At 39.8% G+C, this 26,154-nt stretch overlaps 1 protein-coding gene across 6 annotated transcripts in view; it reads left to right on the top strand.

Annotated features, from left to right (window-relative positions):
* Nucleotides 1-26,154, top strand: part of ERC2 (ELKS/RAB6-interacting/CAST family member 2) — a 670,240-nt gene that overhangs the window by 245,724 nt on the left and 398,362 nt on the right. For 4 of the 6 annotated variants that reach the window (XM_075833906.1, XM_075833904.1, XM_075833905.1 and 1 more), the window contains 4 exons: nt 7,717-7,854; nt 12,634-12,774; nt 15,912-16,052; nt 20,467-20,502. In XM_075833906.1, the coding sequence (XP_075690021.1) occupies nt 7,717-7,854; nt 12,634-12,774; nt 15,912-16,052; nt 20,467-20,502 (456 nt within the window). The remainder of the gene's footprint in view (nt 1-7,716; nt 7,855-12,633; nt 12,775-15,911; nt 16,053-20,466; nt 20,503-26,154) is intronic. The other 2 variants (XM_075833908.1, XM_075833907.1) reach the window with 1 other exon arrangement.

The following is a 26,154-nucleotide window of genomic DNA, read 5'->3' as shown; positions in this document are numbered from 1 at the left end:
ACCAGATAGTTACACGTTTTCTGTTGCATAGACGTGCCGGAAGCAGATAGCTCCGGTTACAGTGGCCGTGCTGCATTTCTGCATCTCTGCTCCTATTCAAGTGAATAGGAGCAGATCTGCAGTAGCCCAGCACGGCCGCTATACAGTGTACAGAGCCAACTGCTTCCAGCACTGACCACAGCATAGCTTCCGGTGCCTGGAGGCAGCCGGAACATCTGGTCAGTGCTGGGTCCGGGTGTCGGACTGCCACCAATCATATACTGATGACCTATCCGGTGTATAGGTCATCAGTATGAAAAAAATGTCCCCTGCCTGGACAACCCCTTTAAGAGAAAAATTGCATCTAATAGTCTAAAAAATACAGTAATTAGAATAACACATCAAAGTCCTCAATAGAAGTATTAGAGTATAACAAGTAACAAGTCAGAAGAAAAGCGAGAAAGAAAAAAAGGGGGAGGGGGAGAGAAGTGAATTGATATATCAGTAGACATTCAACCAGGTAGTATTGACTAAAGACCGACCTGAGGCAGAGCATTGAGATGATTACCAGTGAGGGTATTAAACAATGAGAAAATCTTCACTCCAAGTCCATAAATACCGGGACAGTCCCCCCAAATATGTATCACGGATCCTGAAGCATTGCCACATCACCAACAAAGATCTGACACAGAGGGGAAGGGAAGGAAACCACCTAGTCCTGATCTTATGGTTCTTTTCCTGTACATGACAGTTTATGCTTGAGTATGAAGACTTTACGCCATTTGTCCTCAGAAAGTTGAGTTCCTGTCTCTTTCCCATGATTCCATAAAAGGCACTAAAGCAGTAGTTGTCGAGCTCTGTAGAATGCTCGATATAGTGGCAGTGACTTGACCAGAGTCTTAATACAACGTATTCCACTGCTTTGAGTCAGCTTCTGAAGTTGCGAAAAAAAGGTCTAATAAAGGACCTTAACTGTAAATAAGCCTATCACGATATGCGCCTCTCTCAACAAGAGTTACCAAGCTCCACTTATGAAGGCAGAGTAGTTAAACCACAAGTTACCTTTATCAACCTAGTACGATCTGACTGGTACCAAATCAAGAAAGAGTCCACCCTAACCGCCGATGGGAAGTCGGGATGATCAAACAATGGTGTCAGACGGCCAGGTCCTTGTGATAGTGACTATATGAGTTTTCAATATTGAAACATGTAGCATTCTCACATTGATAAAATACAGCTACTACATTGAGGTCCAGTGTTTAATGTGAGTATTCCATTAAAGGGGAATTATTTCCATCTTCGGCATTTGTGGCATTTCCACAGGATGCCCTAAATGTCCGATAGATTTCAGGTTCCAACTATAGAACCTGCACTTATCTCGTCTTGTGAGGCGCCCGTTGGCCACAGCATACAGGCGGATACTCAGTAGAGAAGTGGCCCAGAGTATTGCAACAGACCAGAGTGCTATGCTACACTGTTTCTGGAACTCGCATAGAAGTGAAGGGGTGTTACGGAAACTGTGTGGCACAGTGAGCTAGGCTGTTTCCTGGAGCTTTGGAGTTCACACAGTGAGCTCGGCTGTTTCTTAGGCTGGGTTCACACGACCATGTTACGTCCGTAAAGTACGGAAGACCCGGACCGAACACAGTGCAGGGAGCCGGGCTCCTAGCATCAAAGTGATGTACGATGCTAGGAGTCCCTGCCTCGCTGCAGGACAACTGTCCCGTACTGTAATCATGATTACAGTACGGGACAGTAGTTCCACGCAGAGGCAGGGACTCCTAGCGTCGTACATCACTATGATGCTAGGAGCCCGGCCCCCTGCAGTGTGTTCGGTCCGGGTCTTCTGGCCGACATACGTTCCGTACATTACGGACGTAACATGGTCGTGTGAACCCAGCCTGAGTCTTTGCTGTCGACAGCATCTGTCTCACTAGGGGCATCAATGTATAAATGCAGCACTAGATGTGATATAAAAAATAGAGTCCTAAATACTATTTTTATTGTTCAATTTGGGAAAGTGATCTTTTAATGCAGACAAGATGCTCCAGTGACATTCCCAACAGGCAACATAAAATAGTAACCATAGGAGTTAAAGCACGATCACTTTAGAACTGCTCAACCTGCACCCAAATTGTAGGATATCTTACGCTCGATTAAGGATTCCTATTAGAATTACTGTAGTTTGTATTTTCTTGGTAACCATGGCACAGATGAATAGCTGTTCTGGAAATGGTATTCTTTCTAGCGAGAGATATTTAACAGATAGCTTGTCTTGTCACTCATTTTGAGCGACGGTGCTCCTGTGGTTGTTCATTCCCATATTATATTGTATGCAGCTCTAACAAATTGTGGGTGGTCTGTGGTCGTGCAAGAGCTTTTCATTACTTGGCAGCAGAGGGAGCCTCTTGTACGTATATCAAGTAATGTCTAGCAGTAGGTTTTTTCAGTCCTGAGAGAACTTAACATAAACATCTGGGAAGAAGTATAATTCTTCAGAACTATTCGAGCAATAAACCTAGATGGATTTAACCTTTCAGAAGGGTTAGATGTTGTCTCTGAAAGCATCTTTGCAGATTTGTTTTCACCGTGTAGTTTTAAGAACCGATTTTTCCCCTCTTCCTTTTTTCTTCTCTTTAATGCATTGGTTTTGATGCAGCAATTTCCAAATTCTTGAGTTTTTAGCTTAAGGACAGATAATGGAGGCAATTTTCCTTTTGAGAACTTAGGTTTCTGTCGAATTATAGTGTCTGTCTGCAGGTGCGATCTCTTTTAATCCTTTAAATTCTTAAGAAACATTCCTGAGACAGACGCCAGAATAGTGACAAGATTAGCACTTTTCTGAGTTTGCAGAATCAGTATAAGTAGGAAGAGCTCATGCGGAACAAAGCCATGACACTGTGATCCGTTGTCTGAATGGTCACCGATGGATCCCATTGACTTTAATAGTGTCTGTCAAGAATCTGTCAGGAGTTTCCGTCATTTTCTATGACTGCAGGCTGCGCTATTCTTGCCTTGAAAAACTACATAAACCTGCGATGGAACGAACCAAAAAAAAAGCTTTATTTTTTTTTATGGCCGCTGTGGCCTTTTCAATGTTTACCAGGCTTCCTGGACAGAGGTGCAAAACCTGTAGCAGGGCACCTTCCCTACATCTGTCACTTGCAATGACTTCAGTATGTAAATAAGTATTCATTTGTATAGATATCTCTGTCTAGAATTCCTCAGTAATGTGGAAAATATTATGATATGACCAGTGGGGGATCCCCATAGGGCCATTATGGGTGGCCGCCTGGGGCCCAGAGACCACATCGCAGTTTTTGCTGCAAATCGCGCCATCTACAGGGTGCTGTGTGTGTGTGGTGCTTTACTGTACAGTGTTTGACAATTGTATTCAGGGGCACAGTGTTTGGTACTATTTTATTCAGGGGAGCAGTGTATGGTGCTATTATATTTAAGGGAACAGTGTGTGGCACATTGATCATTTTATCTTCGTTTATTGGTGTGGAAATGTTAAAAAAAGTGGGGAGCCGAAGACATCGGAGTGGCAAATTCTGCAGAAATGGGTCATGGCCAGTAGAAGTCGTCATGAGGTCTGGACTGGATGGAGAAGAAAAGAGGAAAAACTACTAGAATCTGAGACGTCGTCACCTGTGAGTCACTGGATTTATAGAGAATCTGTCACCTCTCCTGACATTTTTATAGGAAATCCTTGTATTCCACATAGTCTATGTGTACACAGGACTGATAGACAAATGGATGTTACCATTCCCCTTGTCAGGAGGATGTGTCCTGCACAGTGTGATACTGTCAGCAATGGTTGGAGACTGTCAGTTTGTAGGGACACAGCCCTTTGACAAGGGGAATCATAACAAACATTTGTCAATGTTTGCACAAAAAGATAGTGTTAACGATAGATGCAGGGCGGCGGTGGAGAAGGGGGGCCCAAGTTTGGGTAACAGCTTAGGGTCTATGGTCTACTTAATCCGCCGCCGGATATGACTTCACACCAAGTGAAATCCATAACTGAAGTCCATTTAGTTTTTGTCATTAAAATATTCTTGTCGGAGTGTCTATAATAAAATTGGGAGAATCTTTTATGTGTTGATACACTAATCTCCTCCTCAACAGAGAGACATATTTGACTGAGGTTTGTTGACTTCGAGGAAGCAATATTGAAATGTTTGACAGTTTTAAAATTGTATTGACTTATAATAAAGTATTACAGAATAATTACAGAAGAGTCAAGTATTACATCTAGCCTCCTTAGAAGAGAAAGCCATTAGATGAGGACTTAAATATTAGCATGGAAAATAAGGAAATGGACCACCCTACAGAAGATTTATTTTGCAAAGTTCCTTCTTAATCAGCTCAATCAAGAGTTTAATCATTACTTTTGCTTCCACTGGCTCCTGACTTGAACTTTCCTTATCACGTTTCATCACCATATGAGAACTTGACATATATAGCGACAATTATGGAGATGCAAAGGTATAAATTACCTAAAAACTTCAGATTTGTAAGCCCATACGCTATTACAATCTGCATTCATAGTGTATATCAACTGTTCTAACTAGAATCTGGCATTTCATAGACTCGAGGGCTCCCTTTTTATTAGGGCCTTTTAATAACATTTAATTTGTGAGTATCGTTGCACCTACTAATGGACTATTCAAAGCACTTTTGGGGTTGTGGGGGCAGAACGAAGTGCATCTCGAGTCAGTAAAATGCTCAAATTTTTTTCTAGAATCTTTACTGTTGTCAGTATCCCAAAAATCTGGGTGTACAAATGACCTCTATGAAAGTTTAACATGAAAACAATATGAATTAACCCTTTCAACATTTGTTATACTAGATGTGGATCCACGTATACTTCAGTTTTTCATCTTCTGTGCTGAATATTTCTTTAATCATTTCTTAGTTGCCATGATCTATTTTTGCCAAAATCTTTCAACTATAGCTTTATAATTGGCATACTTTGTCCTTAGTATGCATAGTAAGCATTAGACATATTTATATACACTTTATGGTACAACTGCCAGGAGCTGGTTAACCTCCGCTATATGAGCTTGTTCGGAAAGTAAGTCAACCTCTCCCTGGATTAGCCCGTGTCATTTGTGAAAAAGGTGGATTCTGATGGGATAATGGTAATCCTGATGTATTGTGTCCTTTAAGTACTTCTTTGTAAAGGAGGTGTCGATTAGAAGAGAATGCTCTTTACAGTTAAGTTAACACAGGATGCATGGCTGATCCTGTAACACAAGAGGATGGGAGTGGTGTCTCCATATTAAACAAGCGTTGAAAATGTATCATTGTAATATATGGAATAAGTCCTGACAAAATACAGGAAACCTTTTATGAATAAAATAATCACTGCAGAAACCATATTGTAGTTGTCACTCACCACTTTTGATACTTAAACTATTAAATATTATTAAGTTCAATAGAAATCAGACTCTTTGTTTCCATTCTTGTAGAGTATAAAACACAATGAATAACCATGGAAATATTATTTTTCCATGAGAGCCTTCAATATTTCATTTATGATGACAAAGCCATATACTTAAATGATGGTCTGGGCACTTGTTCAGATTTTTTCCTCCTCGATGTGTTAATTATAAGTCATCTGGGTTTGTTAGGGTCATTGCTGTGGCCGCCAAAAGTAGATTTTTCATGGGAAGTCATGATCATCATACAGTATCTTTATATTTTTTTCTAAAATGATTTGTTACCGAACTCACTGAAATAGTAGAACCTCCACGCTACTGGTTTAACACTGACTAAACAAGAGTGTGGAATCGAAAGAACTACCCTGTTTGTCACCCTTTTTTCCCTTATGTAGGTATGCAAATTCCCGGTTGAATACTCCAGTCGCAGCCCCAGGAGTAGTCACTGATCGGCACTACGTGTGCAGTGGAAGAGATCAGGTTGGGATGTGGGGTAGAGTAGATCCGTAGTTCAGGATAGAAATGAGTTAATACCAGGAAGACTGGAATTAAGCAGGTATTGCCAGTTGTTACATTCATAAGAGTGGATATACAGTTAGGCCCTTCACATCACCGTTTTTCCTACCGACGGAGGTATAAATATAGGCATACAGTGCGCCCGAACTCACCAGGCAGATAACTACCTGTAGCGCTGTGCCTGGGGAAGCTCCTAAAATCACTTTCCATATATGGAAAGGGATATCAGGAGCTTTACAATGAAAGGAGTCGCCAGGCAGAGCATCAGAAGCACTCCGGCCCAGGACTCCGGCCCTGGGGAAGCTACTGACATCACTGTCCGTATATGTCAGGCGCTTTCCAAGGCAGAGTGCTACCTGATGCTCTTCCTGGGTCTACGTCCCTGGGGAAGCTTCCCGACATATATGTTTACTGTATACCTGTGACAGATGCCACACAAACAGATGGCATCCCTCACTCATAGGCTCCAATGTTAAAAAAAAAAAGTATACAGAACAGTCAATTTTTGCGGGAATCCCTTAGAATGAAGTATTATAGTGTACTACGCTATCTATCCTTGTAAAAAAAAAATAGACTGACGTTGACCGGGCTAATGGAGTCCAATGGACACCTTTGTCGAGTACGTTGGGAGCTTTCCCAGCGTACGCGATAAATGTATTTCAGGAACACTATGTGACGAGGGCCTTAGATTGAACTAATAAGGTGAACAATCAGACAAGTGCCCAGAATTTAGTCAAGACATGGATCTGGAGAAGTACTTATAGAGACAAATTCAGAAGTATAGTGTGCACAAGGCAAACTCTAGGAGAAGGTGGATGTATGTGGTGCAAACTAAAAACCAGAATGTCCAGCTAACTTTTATCTAATGTGTGTGGCCAGCTTTAGAATTTATGGTGGAGTCTAATCTAAACTTTTTTGTTTTATACTTGTTTGTCAGTGATATCTACAGTGTAAGCTCAAATTAGATATTTTCTTGCATTGTATGTACAAATATTAAGTTATGATGTGACCCTCAACCAATGGACTTATCTAGTTGTAAAATTCTATTGTTAAGCAAAAAACATGTTTTTTTTCCATCCTTTCTTATAAGCTTGACGTTTTGTGTTGTAGCATTTCTATGGAGCACAAACATTCAATTATATAAAAGAGGAATAGTTGGCGTTCTTTCTACATTGTAAAGCTTGCTAATACTATTAAATAAAGCAGGTATAATTCTATTTTAGTAATGAAACACATTGCTCGTAAGACTCTGAACTCTCAGTCGGTGCTTTTGTTCCAGGGCCTTGAAAGACAAATTCAAGATGACTTTGATTTCATTGTATATGCAGCAGCAGGTTTGGCAGCCTGGTTTGATTTCAATCACATCCCCCTTTGTGTATTATATATATATATCATGTGTATGTTCCTGTTGTACAGTGACCTAATTCTTATCGGGTTAGACGGTAATTCGCTGTTTATATACATACAGTATCTACTCATTCTCCCTCCCCTATATTAAACTTCAGAATATGTCTGACCTCAAGTTCGTCAACTCTTTCCATTGACAACTTTCAGAACCGTGAATGCACCTATGTAACTCAGAGTGCAAAATAAGGGAATGTATTTACAAGGTTACGCAACTTTTTATGTAATTTTTATGCAACAAATACAAAAAATGTAGATAATATTATTTGTATTCTAACGATTGATTGTTGATCAATTGATTGACTTGCTTAGTTTAATTATTTTATACTTACAGTAGTTTTTTGTTTTTTTATTTATTTTTGGATAATAGATTGAAAATCTTCAAGAACAGCTCAGAGACAAGGACAAGCAACTTGGGAACCTGAAAGATCGAGTCAAATCCTTGCAGACAGATTCCAGTAATACAGACACTGCGCTTGCAACATTGGAAGAGGCCCTCTCTGAAAAGGTAATCAGGTTCTTGAATTTGGAAATTTGTATTAGGGTTCTAGGGAGATCATAGAAAGTGCTACAAGGATTGGACTCTGATGTTTCCGTCATTCCCATAGACTTTGAATGGAGAGACAACGTGCATACTCGACCACTGCTTCATTCAATGTCCTCCTTACTGCGGTCAAGCAGTTAGGAGCAACAGGGGGTTTGCTACACCAGTTCCTGCGATCGATGGGGGTCCCAGAAGAGGAGCCCCCAGCGATCAGACAATAATCGCGTATCCTGTGCTCAATTAAAATTGGGCACAGCTTATTCACAGTCTGCGCACTCAATGTTCTGTTCTGCACTCCCTACATCATCTTCAGCTCTGGGGACTGGTGGCCATCTTCCAATGTAGAATGTGGAGTGTTGGTGGCAATAATCGCCCCCCACACTTATCTCTTATAGAAGGTGACCATGCTAATGCTGAGTTTGGAAATCCAGAGTGTTTGCCTCTAATAGAAGGACCTGATTCTGGGTAGCCACCAGAATGCATAGTACCTACAATAACTATTCAGTAGGGAGCTTGAGGTATTTCCCAATAAATAACTACAATGGGAAACTTCAGTTATCAATTGAGCTTCCCACTAAAATTATATATTCAAAGACTTACTTAATACATTTTTTGAATTTTGGATGTATTTACTTCATATCTCTAAGAAAATTAGCATTCCCTCAAGTCTAGGTACATCATGTTCAAAGGGCTGGAGTGGAATAAGAAACATGTTGCCCCTTACTAATTTATTCATTCTTTGACCTACTTACTTCAATTATGATTGAATTCTCCAGGTGGTACCATTATCACAATCAACCTTGTTAGGTCCTCTTTACTCCTAGTTTGCACTCGGTGCTTTGGATCTCTTGCTGGACATGTTTAGTTGTAGGTCATATAGACGTCTAACAATATAATATGCATCATAATTTTGATGGACTGTTTTTAGTACATTATGGGGCCCAACAATATGTCAATATCTATTGGTGAGGAATATTACTTTTGGTAATACATAATAACCTCTTCCACTAGTGGACTTTACATAGTAGTATCCTTACCAGTGGTGGGATTGGTCTCAGTCCATGAATTTCTCTCCTCGTAGCTACTGATACTTTTGCTTTGCAGAAATTTTGGCTATATTGTCAAAACTGTCCAGTAATGTTTTTTTAAAGACTTCTTAACCTCATTCCCTACCCCTTGAAGACATTACTGATATCTTATAGGTGAAGGATCTCCGGAAGATGTAATAACAATTTATCATATCTGATGAGCACTGCCGGTCCCTGCTACTGTAATAAAATAATATAAGCATGTAAGGAAAAAACTGTTTACGATTCAATAAGACCCTGCCAATGCAAATACATTGAAAACAGAAACATATTTTTAAGATTTCTTCATGTTAGTTGTTAATCAAGTAGAACTCTAGGACCAGATGTGTTAGAAAACTCTGCTCATACCGATGACAGTCCTTTTCTGACTGACTGCAAGTGCCGAGAACTGTTTATTAAAGGGCCCATTATATAGTGCAGTTTTCTGTAACCACAGTAAAAGAAAGAATTATGAAAGCCACGTAAAATTCGAATAGATTAGGTGCAAAGTTAGTCTGGGTTCACACGAGCGTGGGGAAACTTGGACGTTTTTCACGTCCGAGGCATCCCTGTGCGGGTTCCGTTTCCACGGATCCCCATAGACTTGAGTCTATGGAGGGATCCGTGAAAACGGAACAAAAAAGGACATGTTCTATTTTTCAATGGACCCTTCACACGGTCCGTTGAAACAAAGGACCATGTGAACGGCCCCATTGAATTATATAGGTCCATGTGACGGACATTGTTGCAACAGCCGTCACATGGACGTATTTAAGGCTCGTGTGAATCAGGCCTAACTTGTTTTATTGACTAGGTTTAACTTGTTGCAGATAAAATAGTAGACAGGAGTCCAATTTGTTCTGTTTTTGTTTTTTTTTCAGATTCAATTTAAAACCTAGACTCCTTCTTATAGTCATTCCCCTAAATGTAGGTAGTTGGTTACTATTCGAGATCTAATACCATTGGTGTCAAATCAACAAACACAACTTACACTTATAAGATATAATGTATACAAAAATGAGTAAGGGGTGGTTTGTATCAGATTTTTTTTGTTTAACGTGTACGATGGGAACTCTCACAGCGGACACGCTAAATGCGTTCATAGTGCTTCATTGTCAGACGTAAGCCAAAAGATTGTCCTTTGGCCTCCGGCAGGTTGGTGTACATCAGTATATTGCCAAAAAAAGGGATAGAATTGCATAGTAGACTGTGCTCTTCCATCCCACAGAGTCCAGTTAAAAAACATATGCGTTTAGCATGTATGTTTTTTTAACATGGTAGCCCTTGGGTGACAGATGCCAGGCATCTGTTTAATTGATATGTCATGTGTATTTCATGAATTATCTGTTAAACGGATGCCATTATAGCCTATGGGTGGTAGATGCGTTAAATAGATGCCTAAAGCCTAAAATCACATCTCCCGAAAGTACCCAAAACAATAGCGCAGCATGCTGCACTATTTTTTCCGGTAAACCAATGGACACCTCGACAGAACCCATTGAAGTCAATTGGTTCCGTCAGGCACCGGTTGTTCAGCGGTGCCTGTGCTTCTGTCAATTTCGTTGTTCTGCTCCGTTAGAGGAGTAGAACAACGGAATTCAAAATGCAGATATGAACAGGGCCTAACAGTGGCATCCGTCACCCATAGACTTGAATGGTGTCCGTTTAACAGAGACATCATGAAAATGGTCATGAGAGTTCCTGACGTATTCGTTAAACAGATACCATTATAGCCGAATTGTGATGGATGGCACTGCTAGGCATCTGCCACAGTACAATACTGAGTTGTTACTAATTTAAAACAATGGGAAAAAAATAGAAAAATTTAATGTCCAGCGCTCGATCAAAAAAAAATATGCAAAAACTTTATTTCATGCGATTACATTCCTAGGAAGGACGCTTTCGCATTTCGAACTGAGAGTTCAGTTCAAAACGCGTAAGCGTCTTTCCTAGGAATGTTTTACATGTTTTAATCGGATGAAATACATTTTTTTTGCTTTTATTTTAGGATTGAGTGCTGGACATTACTTTTTCTATTTTTTACCTGTGGTTTTGCCTGTTACCAACACAGAGTCTTGTCATGAGCACCGATGGAATTCCAAGCATGGTATCTAAACTTATCAGGTGCATGTTGAGCGTACCAAATTATTCCACATGTTTAAAACACCATTAATTTTGAATGAATTAAAATCAGAGTTCTATGTGTTGGGACATGATTTGTTTAAAAATAAAACGTAAAGCCAAGAAAATGTTTTGCTATTGTTCGTAATAATTAGGCCATTAGGAACTTTCTTCATTCCTGGAAACATATTTCTTAACCTAAGCTGAGCAACTAGACCGAAAATGATCATTATCAATGCAAAATAGATGTAGATTTGTACAGATATGAAACAATGAGCTAAACAGAGCAAACATGTTATGAGTTATTATTGCTTTGATATGTATTATGTACACTAACATTTTTGGAAGTGAGTTACATATACTTAGAAGTCTTTACTTGTAACATTTATTTTCAGGCCATTGATATATTTGTGCCGCCAATTTTAAATAGCATTTAAAGGTTGTTTTGGGCAACCAGGGCAAAATTGTCTAACCCTGCCAATATATTTAAGTCGGCGTATACAGATGGAAAGCGCTGCACTTGTTATTTAACCCTTAATAACTAATATGTTTTGGTCTTTAATGACCAGACGCTTTTTACCTAACAGGTTAAAGGGTAACTAAACTTTTTAAAAACTTTTGACATGTCAAAGTGACATATCGGATGTTTTGTTCGGTGGGTGTCTGAGCACTGTGGCCCCTACCGAACGCTAAAAGAAAGTTGCATAAGCGCTCAGGTGAGAGCTGTGCTGCTTCCTTTCTGATTGCCTTTCCTCGGCTTTCCTTGGAGTGCTTTATGTGCTGAATAGAAAGTCTGAGTCCGTGCTTTCCAAGTAAAACCGATCAAAAACGAAGCGCACAGCACTCACACGAGCACGTCTGCTGCTTCGTTTTAGCGATTCGTAGGGGCCTCAGTGCTCGGACCCCCACCGATCAAAAATTCTGACATGTCACTAAGACATCTCAAAAGTTTAATTACCCTTTTAAGGTTCCAATGTTGTTTTTCACAATGATTCCTGCCATGAACATGTGTGACATGTCAGTAGGGCTTGTTTAGCAATACCCATAGTGAATAATAGAGCCATTCGCATACGCAGCTAGCTTTCCCGTCTCATGTTTGCAGCTGGCGGTGGTAGACGTATACTCATATCTCTTGTATCCTAAGACACATTTATTGCATATTCAGTGGAGTTTATTTATTTGGAATACCCCTTAAAAATAACAAATAGCTCAGCGATTACTTTTATTCCGTCATAAATCCAAAAATTACATAAAGTGATATCTAATGCGGCAATTGACTAATTCAGCTCTATACATCTGTACACTAGGGAATACATACATAGGGGCAGACCAAACGGCTGCTAAGGGGTCCTTGAAGAAAGGGGTCCCAGCCGTGGTTAGTCTGATTTCCTTTGCTATTGGGTGGTGAGAACCTGTTCAGGACCCCTCTACAGGGAACTTAGGTAAAAGGGGTTGGTGAATTGGCCCGAGGGGGAATAGAAAGGGTGTGTAGTGTAAATTATCTTACAATAAATGATTTCCTATTTATGAATATTGTTTTCCTTAAATCCTTTAGGAGAGAATTATTGAACGTTTAAAAGAACAAAGGGAGCGAGATGACAGAGAACGACTAGAAGAGATTGAAAATTACAAGAAGGAAAACAAGGACCTAAAGGAAAAAGTGAACAGTTTGCAGGCAGAATTGACAGAAAAAGAGGTGGGTACAAGTGGTAGATGGAGATTATCAATGATATGACATTACTCTGCGTGTTCTCAAGATTTGCCACTGTAATGCTTGCCTAATGTCATAAATTGGTCTGTTGAGTTTGTAAAGCTCACGCTTGCTCAGCTGTTTCCGTAACTCCTATAGAACAGAATGGAGAAACCTGTGCGGCCGCTTCTTTATTCATTCTCCGCCTGGGGAGATGTGGCCGTGAGGTGGAATAGGGGTCAGGGGACCGACATTTCTGGAAATAGGTGTGGATCTGAAAGCTGGTACCTGCAACTATCATAATTTATGGAATATGCCGTGGATATGCTATAAATGTCTTAGATGGAAATAACTCTTTATCATATAAACAATAATTTTGCCTGAAAATTTGCGCTTTGAAAATCCCAATAATTCAGTATGGGACATAAATAGTACCAAGGCCAGATGATCCTACATAATAGTCAATCACTAGATTTTCTCATCTCAGTAGTGGTTGAGAAGGTGTAAGCCAGCAGCACATCGTTGGTGGATCAACACCAGCATCAGGGAGGATCAGTGGCAGATCATCAGCAATGCATAAGACTAAAGGTGGTCATACACAGTAGAATGATGGTTGAACAGCCTTTGAATGAACGTTCGTCTCGTAAGTAATCGTTACACCAAAGCAGACACACACATTTTAGTCCATATTGGCCGTTGGGGTCGCTCAAACTGGCCGTACGTGGCCAATGACATGGGGGCGAAGAATGAATGTTCTTTCATTGTGGAATGTTCTTTCATAGAATGATTGTTCGTGTAACAGCCCACTGCACCACATACAGACAAGTCAAATACAGATTACTTCTTTCCAGACGATGATGGTCTGTCATCTGTCAGCCTAAACTATCTTTCCTTTTTAACTTTCCCCCGACAAACGATAGTTTTGGGCGAAATCGCCGATATTGATCAACTTTAGACTGTGTATGGCCACCTTAACTGGGGTTTAAATCCATTTACTTATTTCTTATTGCATGTATACTGCCAATACATTCTGACGCTTTGTACAGATGGTTATCACTCACATCAGTCTCTATCCATATATTTGCATATATCCATATATCAAACAGGCACAACACAGACGGGATAGTTCATTGTAAACCAGTTGACTTATCAGTAGGGTTTTGAAATGTGGGGGAATCCAAATGGCCTATAGGAAACCCATGCATACACGAGAGAACATACAAATTCCAGGCCTTTGGTTGAATTAAAACCCAGGACCCCCCGTGGTGCAGAGCAACAGTGCTAACCACTGCCACCATGGATAGCAACCAGCTGAATGCAAACTCGAGCATGCTAGCTTACCTGGATTTTACAGTAACTGTCCTATTACACATCTCGATATAGGCAGTGAAAACTAATGTTTCGTTGATCGGTGAACGTTTGCTCCTGATTGATTATGTATGGGGATGAGCGATCAATACTACGATAGTTCGCCCCCATACATTTCCATCATGTCAGCAGCGCATCTTCCTGTTTACACAAGGAGACGTGCTGCCAACAACGATAATATTTCATGCTGCATGAACGATCCGATCAGCCGATGAACGAGCATTTGCTAGTTCATCGGCTGATTGTTGACCTGTTTACAAAGGGCAATGATCGGGAACGAGCGTTCATATGAACACTCGTTTGCCCGATCATTGGCCCATGTAAAAGGGCCTTAACTCTTTTTGTTTGTGCATCAGGATAACACCCTGAGTGGTGATAATATCCTGCAGTCCTATGTGAAACCACAGATATTACACTGAAATATGATGTGCTGTGACGAATTTCAAACTCCGCTCTGCTGCATCAAAATTCGAGCTTTATGAAAGGGAGCAGCTTCATCCTGCCTAAGATTATGGTTGACATGATATCTATACCACTCTTATACGGACTGGAGATTTTTTCAAACACTTTTGCCTATTGTATCTTGGTTTGTTCCATTATGAGACATATTCTGGTTGAAAGATGGAAAAGAGAACTAGATATGAAGATTATCTCATAAGTTTAGATGTTTTTCTGAAAATCTCTTTGTAAATCCCTGATAGTCGTATTTATAATATAGTCCAAAATACATATTGTGAGCCTAACCCATGGAAAGAATGTGAATCACTCTTCTAAAGAAAATGGTTCACTTGGTTCCTAATTTTCTTTCCTTTTACTCCGCAGAGAGTAATTTGTCCCAAGAGCTTTGATATCTCCTAAGTTGGATTCTCTGACATGCCGTAACAATGTCCAGGGGAAGCTGCCTTGGGTCAATCTTATATCTAATGATACTTGACTCTTGCTGAAGGTCAGGGAAAGGTCTACATTTACTCCATGCATGCTCAATGGCAGACCGCTTCATATAACTGCTGCTTGTCAGGGAAGTGTGCCCTGGAAATAGCAATGTCCCTGGAAGTACTTTAACAATGCGTTAAATATAAAGGTGTAATAATTCAATAATTTACTTAGTTTCAATTCTTTATCAGTTGCAAGATCTCTTCTTACCGTCACTGCTTGGAAACATTGCGTACATTTAGAGGATGAAAATCCGTACTAACCTCTTTCTTCCGTTTGTTACATTGTATCATGACACCTGTTCGTTAAAACACGATAGTAATGTAGCAGAAATATCACTTGTTCTGGTCTACAGACTAATAGATCGTATCTACATTGATACATTTAGACAAACTGTGTCAACTAGAAGTAGGTCGGCATGATTTTCAGTCTCTGAATAAAAAACAAGAAAGTTTTCTTTCAATGACGGCAAGCAGAGAATTTAGAAAAAAAAAATATTTCAAGTATTGCGTTTCTTAACTACAATTTTATTGCAGCTGATAGCATTCACGTGTAGGAACACACTGGGCAAAACCAAGCCTAGTGCCTAGTAAGGAGGTGGTGCGATATAGAGATTCACTATTTTGTGTTCCCTGTGTCATGTACCGCCCCCTCAGGACCTGCACTAGGCATAAAACACTATCCGTTTTGTCTGCAGTGTCCCTTTAAAAAATTTTCAGTTTATTAAATCTACGCGTCTCTAGTGTCTTCTCAGGATCCTTGTAGCTTTTATGAGAACTGCTAAAGGAGTAGATACAAGTGTAGGAGGGGACTTTATTGAAGCATTTCTTTTTTCCCTGTAGACCAGTTTAATTGATTTGAAGGAACATGCATCTACTCTGGCTTCATCAGGAATGAAGCGAGACTCCAAGTTGAAATCCCTCGAAATGGCAATCGAGCAGAAGAAGGAGGAATGCAGTAAGTTGGAAGCTCAGTTGAAAAAGGTACGTAGGGCGTCTTTATAAGTAGCATGAGTTGGCATACGACCGGACTGGATATTCTCGGATAGTGTAATCAGGAACGACTGCCTTTACCGCGCTCTGTAAAGCTGCAGCTGCATCAAAGCATTCTTTGAACTCAGGGAAACAACAGTCTTGTCAGTAGTGGTGATTGGAGCTTGGGAAAAGTAAAACAATAGTCTATCACAAAAGTTGTATATAAACCGCATGGTATTGGGCCAGAGAGGGCGATGTCGATGACACTTATCTGAACCCAAACCGATTGTAATTACATATCAAAGTCTTGCTGGTTTTTTCAGGATTGAATTTTGTCATCACATTGGAAAACTGAACGTTTGGATGATATTCACTTAAACTAATCAAAAAAATGTTGATTGCTGCAATTGTTTTTATAGTGCAAACAAAGCTGTTGTGTAGAGCAGACAGATCATTTCCACAGAAGAGCAGGTACTGTAATGTCAAGAACCTTGCCGGGAACTATATGGGGTCTATCCACATTGTGCTGCTCCTTTGCAGCAGATGAAGTAATATATTAAGACGGGCAACTTTGAAAGAAAATTTGCATTAAAAAGTTCAAAAAGTTTTCTCTACTAAAACAGATTTTTAGCAAAATCAAAATGATTGCATAGACTGAGATGAGGATCTGCATGGAGGGATCACTGCCAAGCAACCTTTTCTCTTTTCTGATGTCAGAACAGTGGCCATACAACTTTAAACTGAACAGCTGGGTCATTTGAGGCAGACTGATAACTTGGGATTCATTCAGAATGCGTTCGAGCTTACCATCAGGGTTTTACGTCGAGAGGATTTCCCGATGTATACCTCCATTGGAAGGCTCCGAGGTATTCTGCTGTATAGTCATACTGTGCCATACATCACCCGTAGGCTTCCATGTAAGAAAAAAAGTATATCGCGTGGTATACGTTTTTTACCGGATGCATCTGCATAGAAATACATAGTCGAATATTCTTTTCTATATAGTAATGCGTATACTGACCCGATGAAGGTCAAAAGGACACTGTTTTTGGCCTCCGTCGGGTGAATGGGGGCCTATGGCTAAATATGGCGTATGCTTTAGGAGCATGTTTGCAAAACATGATATGAACACAGTCTTAGGCCACTTTCACAGGACAGTATTTTGGTCAGTATTTTTTATCAATACTTGAAAGCCAAAACCAGGAGTGGCACCAATACAGAGAAAAAGTATAATGGAAAGGTTTGCACTTCCTCCATGTTCTGTAGCCCTCCTGCGTTTGGCTGGGGTAAATTCACTCTGAGCAGGTTTGTTGCAAAAATATCTGTGACTTTAAAATTGACTCCATTCCATTAAATAGAGTTTTTTCTGTAGCATGTCCATGGATTTCTGCAATAAAGCTGCCGTGTGAACCTACAGTACCGTTACAGCTATATCAAACTATCAGGCTGCAATTCTCTAGTCACCGGTTTACGTATCTCAGATCAATAAGATCTTAAAGGGCTTTTTCTGAAGTTTTGAAAGACCTCAGTATAAATTACATATGAATACAAATAACAAATAGTCACATACTTACTTCTCAAATCCCCAGTCTCCCCTGCACAGACCGTTCTGTGATCCTCTTCTGGCCTTTGAATATTAGGCCTCAGCAATGGCGCATTGTAAAAGGACGCATGAGAGCCGTCAGTCAAACACTGGCTGCAGTGATGATGTGCCATCATTAGACATCGGCTCTGTGGCCAGTGGTTGGTAGGTACCAACGGACCATTGTTCGGGGAGCAGTGGGTGATTTGAAGAGAATGGGCCTATTTGTTATTTTTAGCCATATGCAGGTTATACTGGGGATTTTCAAAACCCCTTTAAGCTCCTGGCCAGATTGACATTAAAGTTAAGGCATAAAGGCTTGGCAGTACTACAAACATGCCTTGCTTTATCTCATACTGGCATGTTATATAAGGCTCTATTCACACTGGCTTTCAGCCCTTTTCCTTAAAGGTTTCGAGCATTTTTGATGGCAGGAAAAGCATAGTCTGCAGCGCTATTCTTGTAGTTAAAATTACCAGAATCTAATGGAAACCTGACAGATCCCACTAGAAGGCCTTGGGATCCGTCAGGCTTTAGTTATAATTTATTTGGAAAAAGTCATATTTATCATGGATCCATTATGAATGGAAGCCATGGCACAGAGCCGAACACTTAGAAAATTGGAAACTGTTTTTCACACACATGATACGTTAAGGCAATGAGGACACATATGTAGTATTTAGTAGAGCTAAAAGTTTTTATTTTCAATCCCAGTAGGGGAGTGTTTGAGGTTGAACCTAACAGGTTCACGTTGGAGTTACCACTTGGATCTCTATTAAATCGCCTCAGTTCTAGTAATGACGCTCATTAATTACAATGTTGTTTGCTTAGTTAGTCACCAGCTCTTCACTTCTTTAACATATGGAGTAAACAGACCATATAAACTTGTAGCATCATTAATTTTCCCTGCATATTTATGGGGCAGTACAACAATACAAAGTTCAATGTGGAAGACTTTCCTTTCCCTACAGTACATACCATTATCCTCCCGATTGATAAATTGCCCTAACAGATTATATGGGAGAGAGGCTCTATAGGAGTTAACTCTTTAAAGTTAGAAATATCGAATAAACAAGGTAATACATTATTTTCTGGGGATATACTTAGATAATAGACTAATATACTTAGATGTAGACTTTGAGCATTGTCTTATCACTAAATGTTAACTTAATGTAAGGTTGTAATTGTTGAAATATTAAAATTAGTTTGATATGTTTCAATTATATGGTAGCAAGGGGTAATATTCTTTCTCTCATTATTATGTGTATATATAAGACTTCAGAAAAAATTTACATAATCCCCCTAAAATTAGATAGGTAGAGAGAGAGAGAGATATGAGACAGATATAGGCTAGAGTGCCGCTAGACCGTTAGGTATAAGTTAGATGATAGAAAGAAATTTGGTCGATATTAGATAGATAGATAGACATGAGACAGATATATACAGCCTATACAGTTTGATGAGATAGATTAAGCTAGATAGATATTAGATAAAAAATATATAGATAAACAATAGATGGATATGATATATATATATATATATATATATATATATATATACAGCCCAAACTCAATTGAACTCAAACTCAATTGAACACAGCTAAATATTAGGCCATGTGCACGAATTTGTAGAAAAAAGCATAGGACAAGGGAACAGCACCAGGACTTCAATGAAGATGAAAAATGGTTGCTTTATTCACTTCAAGTCAGCGACGTTTCGGTTTAAGACAGAATCTTTTTCAAGCTCTCGATTGGTTCTGTCTTGAACCGAAACGTCGCCTCCGAAGTGGTAATAGTAATACCAGTCTCTGGCCTACTTGGCTTTCCGTTTTTATTGGCCTTAGTCCAGCTGAACATGACCGAGTGGCACTCGGGCCGTTTTTCCCATCATCCGAGTGGCACCCGTTAGTTTTCACGGACCCATTCACTTTAGCGGGTGAATCAGGTCCGTGAAAACTAACCCGATTCTCCGATCCGTGGAAAGATAGGACATGTCCAATCTTTCCACGGATCACGGACGGGATCCGGCCGGCACACAACGGTCGTGAGCATTAGGCTTTAGCCTTAATAGTCCCAGTTTTCATAAGTGAGGGATACTGTCATCCATTTGGACTGTTTCAGAATTTAGCTGGACATTGTTAGTCTTTATATGTAACATTTTGTAAACTTAAAGGAATACTTTAGGCAAAACTGATACTGTGTTATGCATAGTGCAGGGCTTGAGAGGGCGGTGTATGTCACAGTCATTCTGTCTTTGGTGTAATTTTTTATAAGAGATTAAATTAATATTGAAAACAAACTTATCCTCTTAGTTAGCAGTGACTAGATCTTCCTGATCTTCACAACCGGCCTCCTCCTTAGACTGTTCTTTTTGTGACCCCCAGCGATATACATTTTCTAAAATGAATGACATGTATTTAACAATGGTGCTTAATTAATCTTTTATTATTACTATCTTTGAAAAGTCGCTTGATAAATTGCTGTCTTCACTAAAAGCACTTCTGATGATTCATTGCTCAAGTCCAGCACTTAATGTATCATCAGAAGTGGACAGCCTACTTGATTTCATGGGTTATTTAACTCGAGAAAGGGAAAGTAACAGTAAACCGTACATTTCAGCTTCTAACCATTCTCTTGTAGCAGCCAAGGTAAACATGTGGCTGTCCCCTGTGACTCTCTCGCTCGTACCGTGGAATGTTGAGGAACTTACATTGCTACGTATTATGACAAGTTCTTTTCTGCCGACACACTCAGATTGTCCAGTTAATGCTGTTTTCCTAAATCTTTCCTTCTTTTTTTCCCTTTGTGTGTGCGTCAATCCTTCCCGTCTTCCTTAACGTAGCAAGCTGAGCAGTTGTTCAATCAGATGTACAGTCCTGTAAGTGACTATCTCTAAAAAAAAAAATACAACACCGCATGCAACCTCCATCGTACCGCACTGCATCGACATACAGCTGCGCACTCGTTGTCTCGTAGCATTACTCTGGCCGCCGACCAATGCTCTGGCTTTGTCTACATCATATTTGTGTATCAATGTTGGGAACAGTCGTATGGTAGCTTCAGCTTTTTGGCAGTACCGCAACATGCATGAGAGGTGGCGAATGAGTTAAGTACATTTTATACCCTGCAGGATTCTTCAGACTTTTAATGTTTGTTCATTTTACACTGAAAATTTATGTATTATTAAATTACAATAATGACTTGTTAAGTCCAGATGGTTTTAGAGATGAAATCAATATGTAGATTTTTTTGTCATTAAAATAATTACTTCGAATCTAACTCAATTTCCATAAATGTAATTGGGATTAAGCCTCGGCAATGTGGGATGTATTACGCTTCTTTGCATGCGCTATATCACAACATTGAAAAGATCCGCAGCTTTACTGGCAATAAATATGTGTGGTTTGAATGGGACATAAATTAGGACTACAATGATTCTCAGTAGCGTGACATATTAAAATATTTTTTTTTTAAATATTAAAGGGGGTATTCCAGCCATGATTATATTATTATTACATATTATTAGAGTAACACATTGTAACAATTATAAAGGACTTTGTGGTACAGACAAGTAAAACAGTAATTACAAGATACATTTGATAGGAGCCCTGCCCATACCAGTTTACAATCTCTAAGGAATAGGGAATAGATACGAGAGGCCAGGGAAATGAGTGACCACATGTCATTTTGGCCAGGATATACGTTTGTCGAAAGAGGTACGTATTTAGTGATCGTTTGATGGTTTAGAGGGCTGGAGAGTGCCAGAGGGAATGAGGGAGAGAATTAAAAGAGAGTGGTGAAGCACGAGAGAAGTCTTGTATCCAAGAGTGTGAGGAGGTGATCAGAGGTGTAGGGAGAAGGTTGTCATTGGCAGCGAGGAGGTTCCTTGTGGAATGGAATCTGTAAATTAGTTTAGTGTAGGATGCGGCAGAATTGGAAAGGGCTTTTTAGGTTAAAGGGAAACTGTTACGTTGATAATGTAGTTCAATCTGTGGGCAGCATGTTACAGAGCAGGGAGTGCTCAGCAGATTTATATATATTTTTGTGTGAAGAGATTCAGAATAACTTGTCATATATTCATTTTAACCTCTGCTCATTCTCGGATAAGTCCGGTCCTAATTAGTGATTAACAGTCTTCCCTTTATGGGTGTGAACACAGATAGCTGTCAATCAGCAATTAGGACCGCCCACTGGTTAAGGAGAAATAGCTGAATCAGCAGAGTAAAGGATAGATTAGAGAGAACCACAGGAAATTTTAGAAGTAGGGGTCTGACCACTGAGTCCCCCAACCTTCCTACTGAGGACATTGGAGTGTTTTTACTACCATATAGTTGTATAGAGGGCCAGGACACATGCTCGACTGCCGCTGCATACAACTTATGCCTATTGTGGCTGTTTAAGTCTAGCGATTGTATCACCACCAATTTAACCTTTATCATGCTCATGGGTGGAGTACTTATTTTATTTTAAAAAAATGGCTGCGATATGTATTGCATTGCTTCACTGTATCCGGTCTGCTTTTCCTTTCTCGTACACATTGCTGATCCAGTTAAAAAGCTGAGTTATTGGAGACAGATTGGTTGGTATGGACACAGATGCAATCTTTTAAATAAGTTTGTCAGGAAGCGTGTCCTTAGCAACCAGTCTGTCTCACACTAATCTGGTCTTTAGCTCAAAGCATAATTGCACTGAACTGAGGACTGGGTGACCTGGCCTGTAATACATGATCAAACATTTGAACGTCTGCCATGTAATACTTTATTTTTGCTGCAGGGAAAATGTATGGCCACATAGAGCTTCTGCCCATACAGCTGATAATAACATCAGATCACCGAGGGATAACTAAAGCGGGATCTGCGGTGGTCAGCTACTGTATTTAAAAAGGGGTTCTCTAAACAACCCCTTTAATACTAAAGTGGATCTGCCTGTAAATTCATTAAAAGGGTATTCCACTTAAATCATCTAAAATCCATCTTAATATCCTATTCTGTGCAGCCAATTAAACATTTTGATCAGGTACAGAACAGAGGATAATTGAAATGGAAGTAATGTGTATTTATTTTTTATTAGATTCTTGAAAATGCACCCAAAACTTTGTGGTGTGGAGATAGAATTTAAAGAATAACTTCCTCAGGGATAAATAAAGTCCATTGCCAGCCCCAATCCCTCCCCTTAACAGGAAGACCATGATTCAGTACTGCGACCCCGCTGCCATCTTTATTTTCTTGGCAGCCAGGACTGAAGCGCTGGGGGCATGTATGAATATTTGCAACCAGCCCTACTCCACAGTATGAATGAAAACTCGGGATCTCCTCCAAAGCAGAGATTCAGTGCGGTCATCTGTCTGGCTGCACCTCCCAAACATATTTGGGGTGCTGCTCAAGAAGCCACCGAGCTAATTCCCTGTACTGAAAAAACACTGCATTGCCATGTTACATATTTTGTATCTACTACATATAATAAACTGTTTTGCCCTTGAGAAAGAGACATTGATAATACATCTGTCTGCCCACTGGCATTTTTAGTCAGCGTTACCACAAGTTTTGCTATGTCCTGTCAGCAAATGCCATGGGTTGGCTCATCAGGCCAAGTACAGGTTAATGGCATGCACTGCACTCCTGGACTTTGCTCAGTCACTACTTTTCCCGTGCTGACATGGTTTTTGATCATTAAAATAAGCAGTTGCTTAGCTTTAATCATTGTCTGACTAACATGTGGTTTTTACAATAAAACCCCCAAGGACAGCCATGCCAATTACAATCGCCCAAATTGCAGTCCTCGTTTTTGCCCGGGCAATGTATAAATGTCCATGTGTTGCGTTTTGCAATATTTTTCTCATCACGGAGGCTCCAGTTTGACCCGTTCATTGTTCTCATCTGCTTTTTAGGTTTATTAATTCCAGTTCCTTTTTGGTTTTTTTGAATCACAAACAACCTGTGACTGATGAGCCCCACATATTGTGTCTGTGTTGTGCTTTATTTTGTGGGAACTTGCAGCACGACTTAATTTTAAAGAACACACCAATGTTTTCCAGCTGAAAAACAAAACGACGAGCAATTTCTAACAATGAGCGCAAGTATGTCGAAGATCAGATGTGCATGTTGTGTCTCCACAAGGGAAACAGAATTTAATTTTGTTTTGCTCCACAGCACAGCAAGTCTCCCCATTCAATGTGTTTTTTTCTGAAGATTGCTCTGCACAGCACGGCCCTAGGGGTTGTGCTGTGAGCCAGAACTTACTGTGAAACAGAGCAAAATGAAAACTGGTTCCCATCCTTTGTATAGCACTTGTGGGTACAAACCGTATTAGGTCCTGGTCTCCTGGAGCCAGCTGAGAATAATCTTCTTTACGGTGCTTTAGCTGCACAATGCACACCTGCTGGATGCTCATTCACTAATGGTCATAAATAAGTGTGAGATCTTTTGTGAAGAATAGTTTGGAACTGAGCATATGGGGATTTCATGCAGTTTTCTAAATTTTACTTTAGAATCCATCCACCTACTAGTTTCCAAGTGATTCTAAAGGGATCACATATCAGTAAGTTGATGGGAAACATTTGGATTTTTCATTACCGTGACTTTTACCGTAAAGGGTCATTCCCATTTTATAAAGTGCTGGCATATTCTTCGGATATGACATCAGTGTATGATCGCTGGGGGTCCAACTTCTAGGACCACCATGATCCTAAGAATAAAGAGGCTGCAGCACTAATTTAGCGCTGCATCCCCTTCTAAATTTTCCCTGCACAATGGCGCTCCCTGCTACCTGAATGAGCAGGAAACCGACCATATTCACTTGAAAAAATTCTATAAAAATTTTGATAAGGGCGCTATATGGCAGTACACGGGCTTCCTATGGGTTCATGTTACAAATCAATAAGCACTCTGAGTGCCGCCATATGGTGCCACTGTGTGTCATCATATTCTCCCCTAGAAGAAACCATTTTAGAGGAGAATATTTTTATATTACAGCATGCTAAAGAACATTTTTCATGGAAATAAATGTAATTCCTCATTTATTTATTTTTATAGTACCCAGCTTTTGCTGATGTTAGTCAATATAGCTCTGACAAACTGGAACTATAGAGATTTGAAGTATATCTTATTCTGAAGGGTCCTGCCTGGTATAATGTGCACGCATGTTATTTTTTTTAATTTACCGTAATATATTGTTTGTAGAATGTGTGTGGAAGTGGAAATATGTTGTATATGTTTTGTTCTGGACTGTTTCACGTTCTGTAAATTTGGCTTTTGAAAGTAATTAGGAAAGGAAATTCTTGCTGCAAAATGTTATAACAGTTGATAACAATTGACAGATATTTATAATCTGATTGTTTTGTCAGCGGTGGACTACATAGAGGGCCTAAGGAAAACTAGTGCAGACAAAAACGGAAGACATTGACCATAGAAACCTATCAGGTCTGGTCTAAACCAACGCCCTTATTATGGTTGATAGCTCCTTGGATTTGATAGTAGTCTCAAAATCACCTGTTTTTATTTATGTAGCGAAGGAAGTTAAGTATCCTGTAAAATTAAGATCCAGATTGTACATCTGCCAGTTTTATCTCTCCTGTCTCCTAGAAGTAGGGAATATAAAAACCTATTTCCTTAAAGGATTTAGGTTACAAAACTAATTTTAATATGTTGGTGCTTTCTCTTAATATTAAACTAGGTAAATCAAGATGAAAGAGAATTTATTGTGACGAGGCAATAAACTGTGTTGTACTTCCTCTACTTGGGTATTACAAAAATTATTTTACATAACAAAAACAAAACAATAATGTCTAGTTCTTTATACATTTTGCATAGGAAGATACCTTTATAAGGCTTCGTTCACATCTGCGTCAGGCTTGCGTTCTGACGTTCCGTGTGAGAACGGAACCCTGACTGAAACAAACGGAAACTATAGGTTTCCGTTTGCATCACGATTGATTTCAATGATGACGGATCCGGTGCAAATGGTTTCCATTTGTCTCAGTTGTGCAAGGGTTCCGTGGTTTTGATGGAATGAATAGTAGTCGACTATGACGGGAAGTTCCAACGGAAGGTCAGAACGGAACCCTGACTGAAACGAACTAAAACCATAGGTTTCCGTTTGCATCACCATTGATTTCAACGATGATGGCTCCGGTGCAAATGGTTTCCATTTGTCTCAGTTGTGCAAGGGTTCTGTGGTTTTGATGGAGTGAATAGTAGTCGACTATGACGGGAAGCTCCAACGGAACGTCAGTTAGGAACCCTGACGCAGATGTGAACGAAGCAAAATGTTGTGTTTCCCTCTAAAAAAAGAAAATGAGAAAGCACCCATTGAGCTCGGCTGAAACGTAGCATATATGTGAATAAATATCCACATTTTTTTATCACCACTTTGAAGTGATGCCTCATATTTGGATATATATATATAAAAGTAAATAAATATATACACACACACACACACACACACACACACACACACACACACACACACACACACACACACACACACACATATGGCCAAGGCTATGTTCATTTTTTATTATCCCCATGCACAG

This window comes from Rhinoderma darwinii, chromosome 7 (assembly GCF_050947455.1).
Source record: "Rhinoderma darwinii isolate aRhiDar2 chromosome 7, aRhiDar2.hap1, whole genome shotgun sequence".
Lineage (NCBI taxonomy): Eukaryota > Metazoa > Chordata > Amphibia > Anura > Rhinodermatidae > Rhinoderma > Rhinoderma darwinii.
Note: the sequence above shows the minus strand (reverse complement) of the source record. Positions and strands in the feature narration are given on the sequence as shown.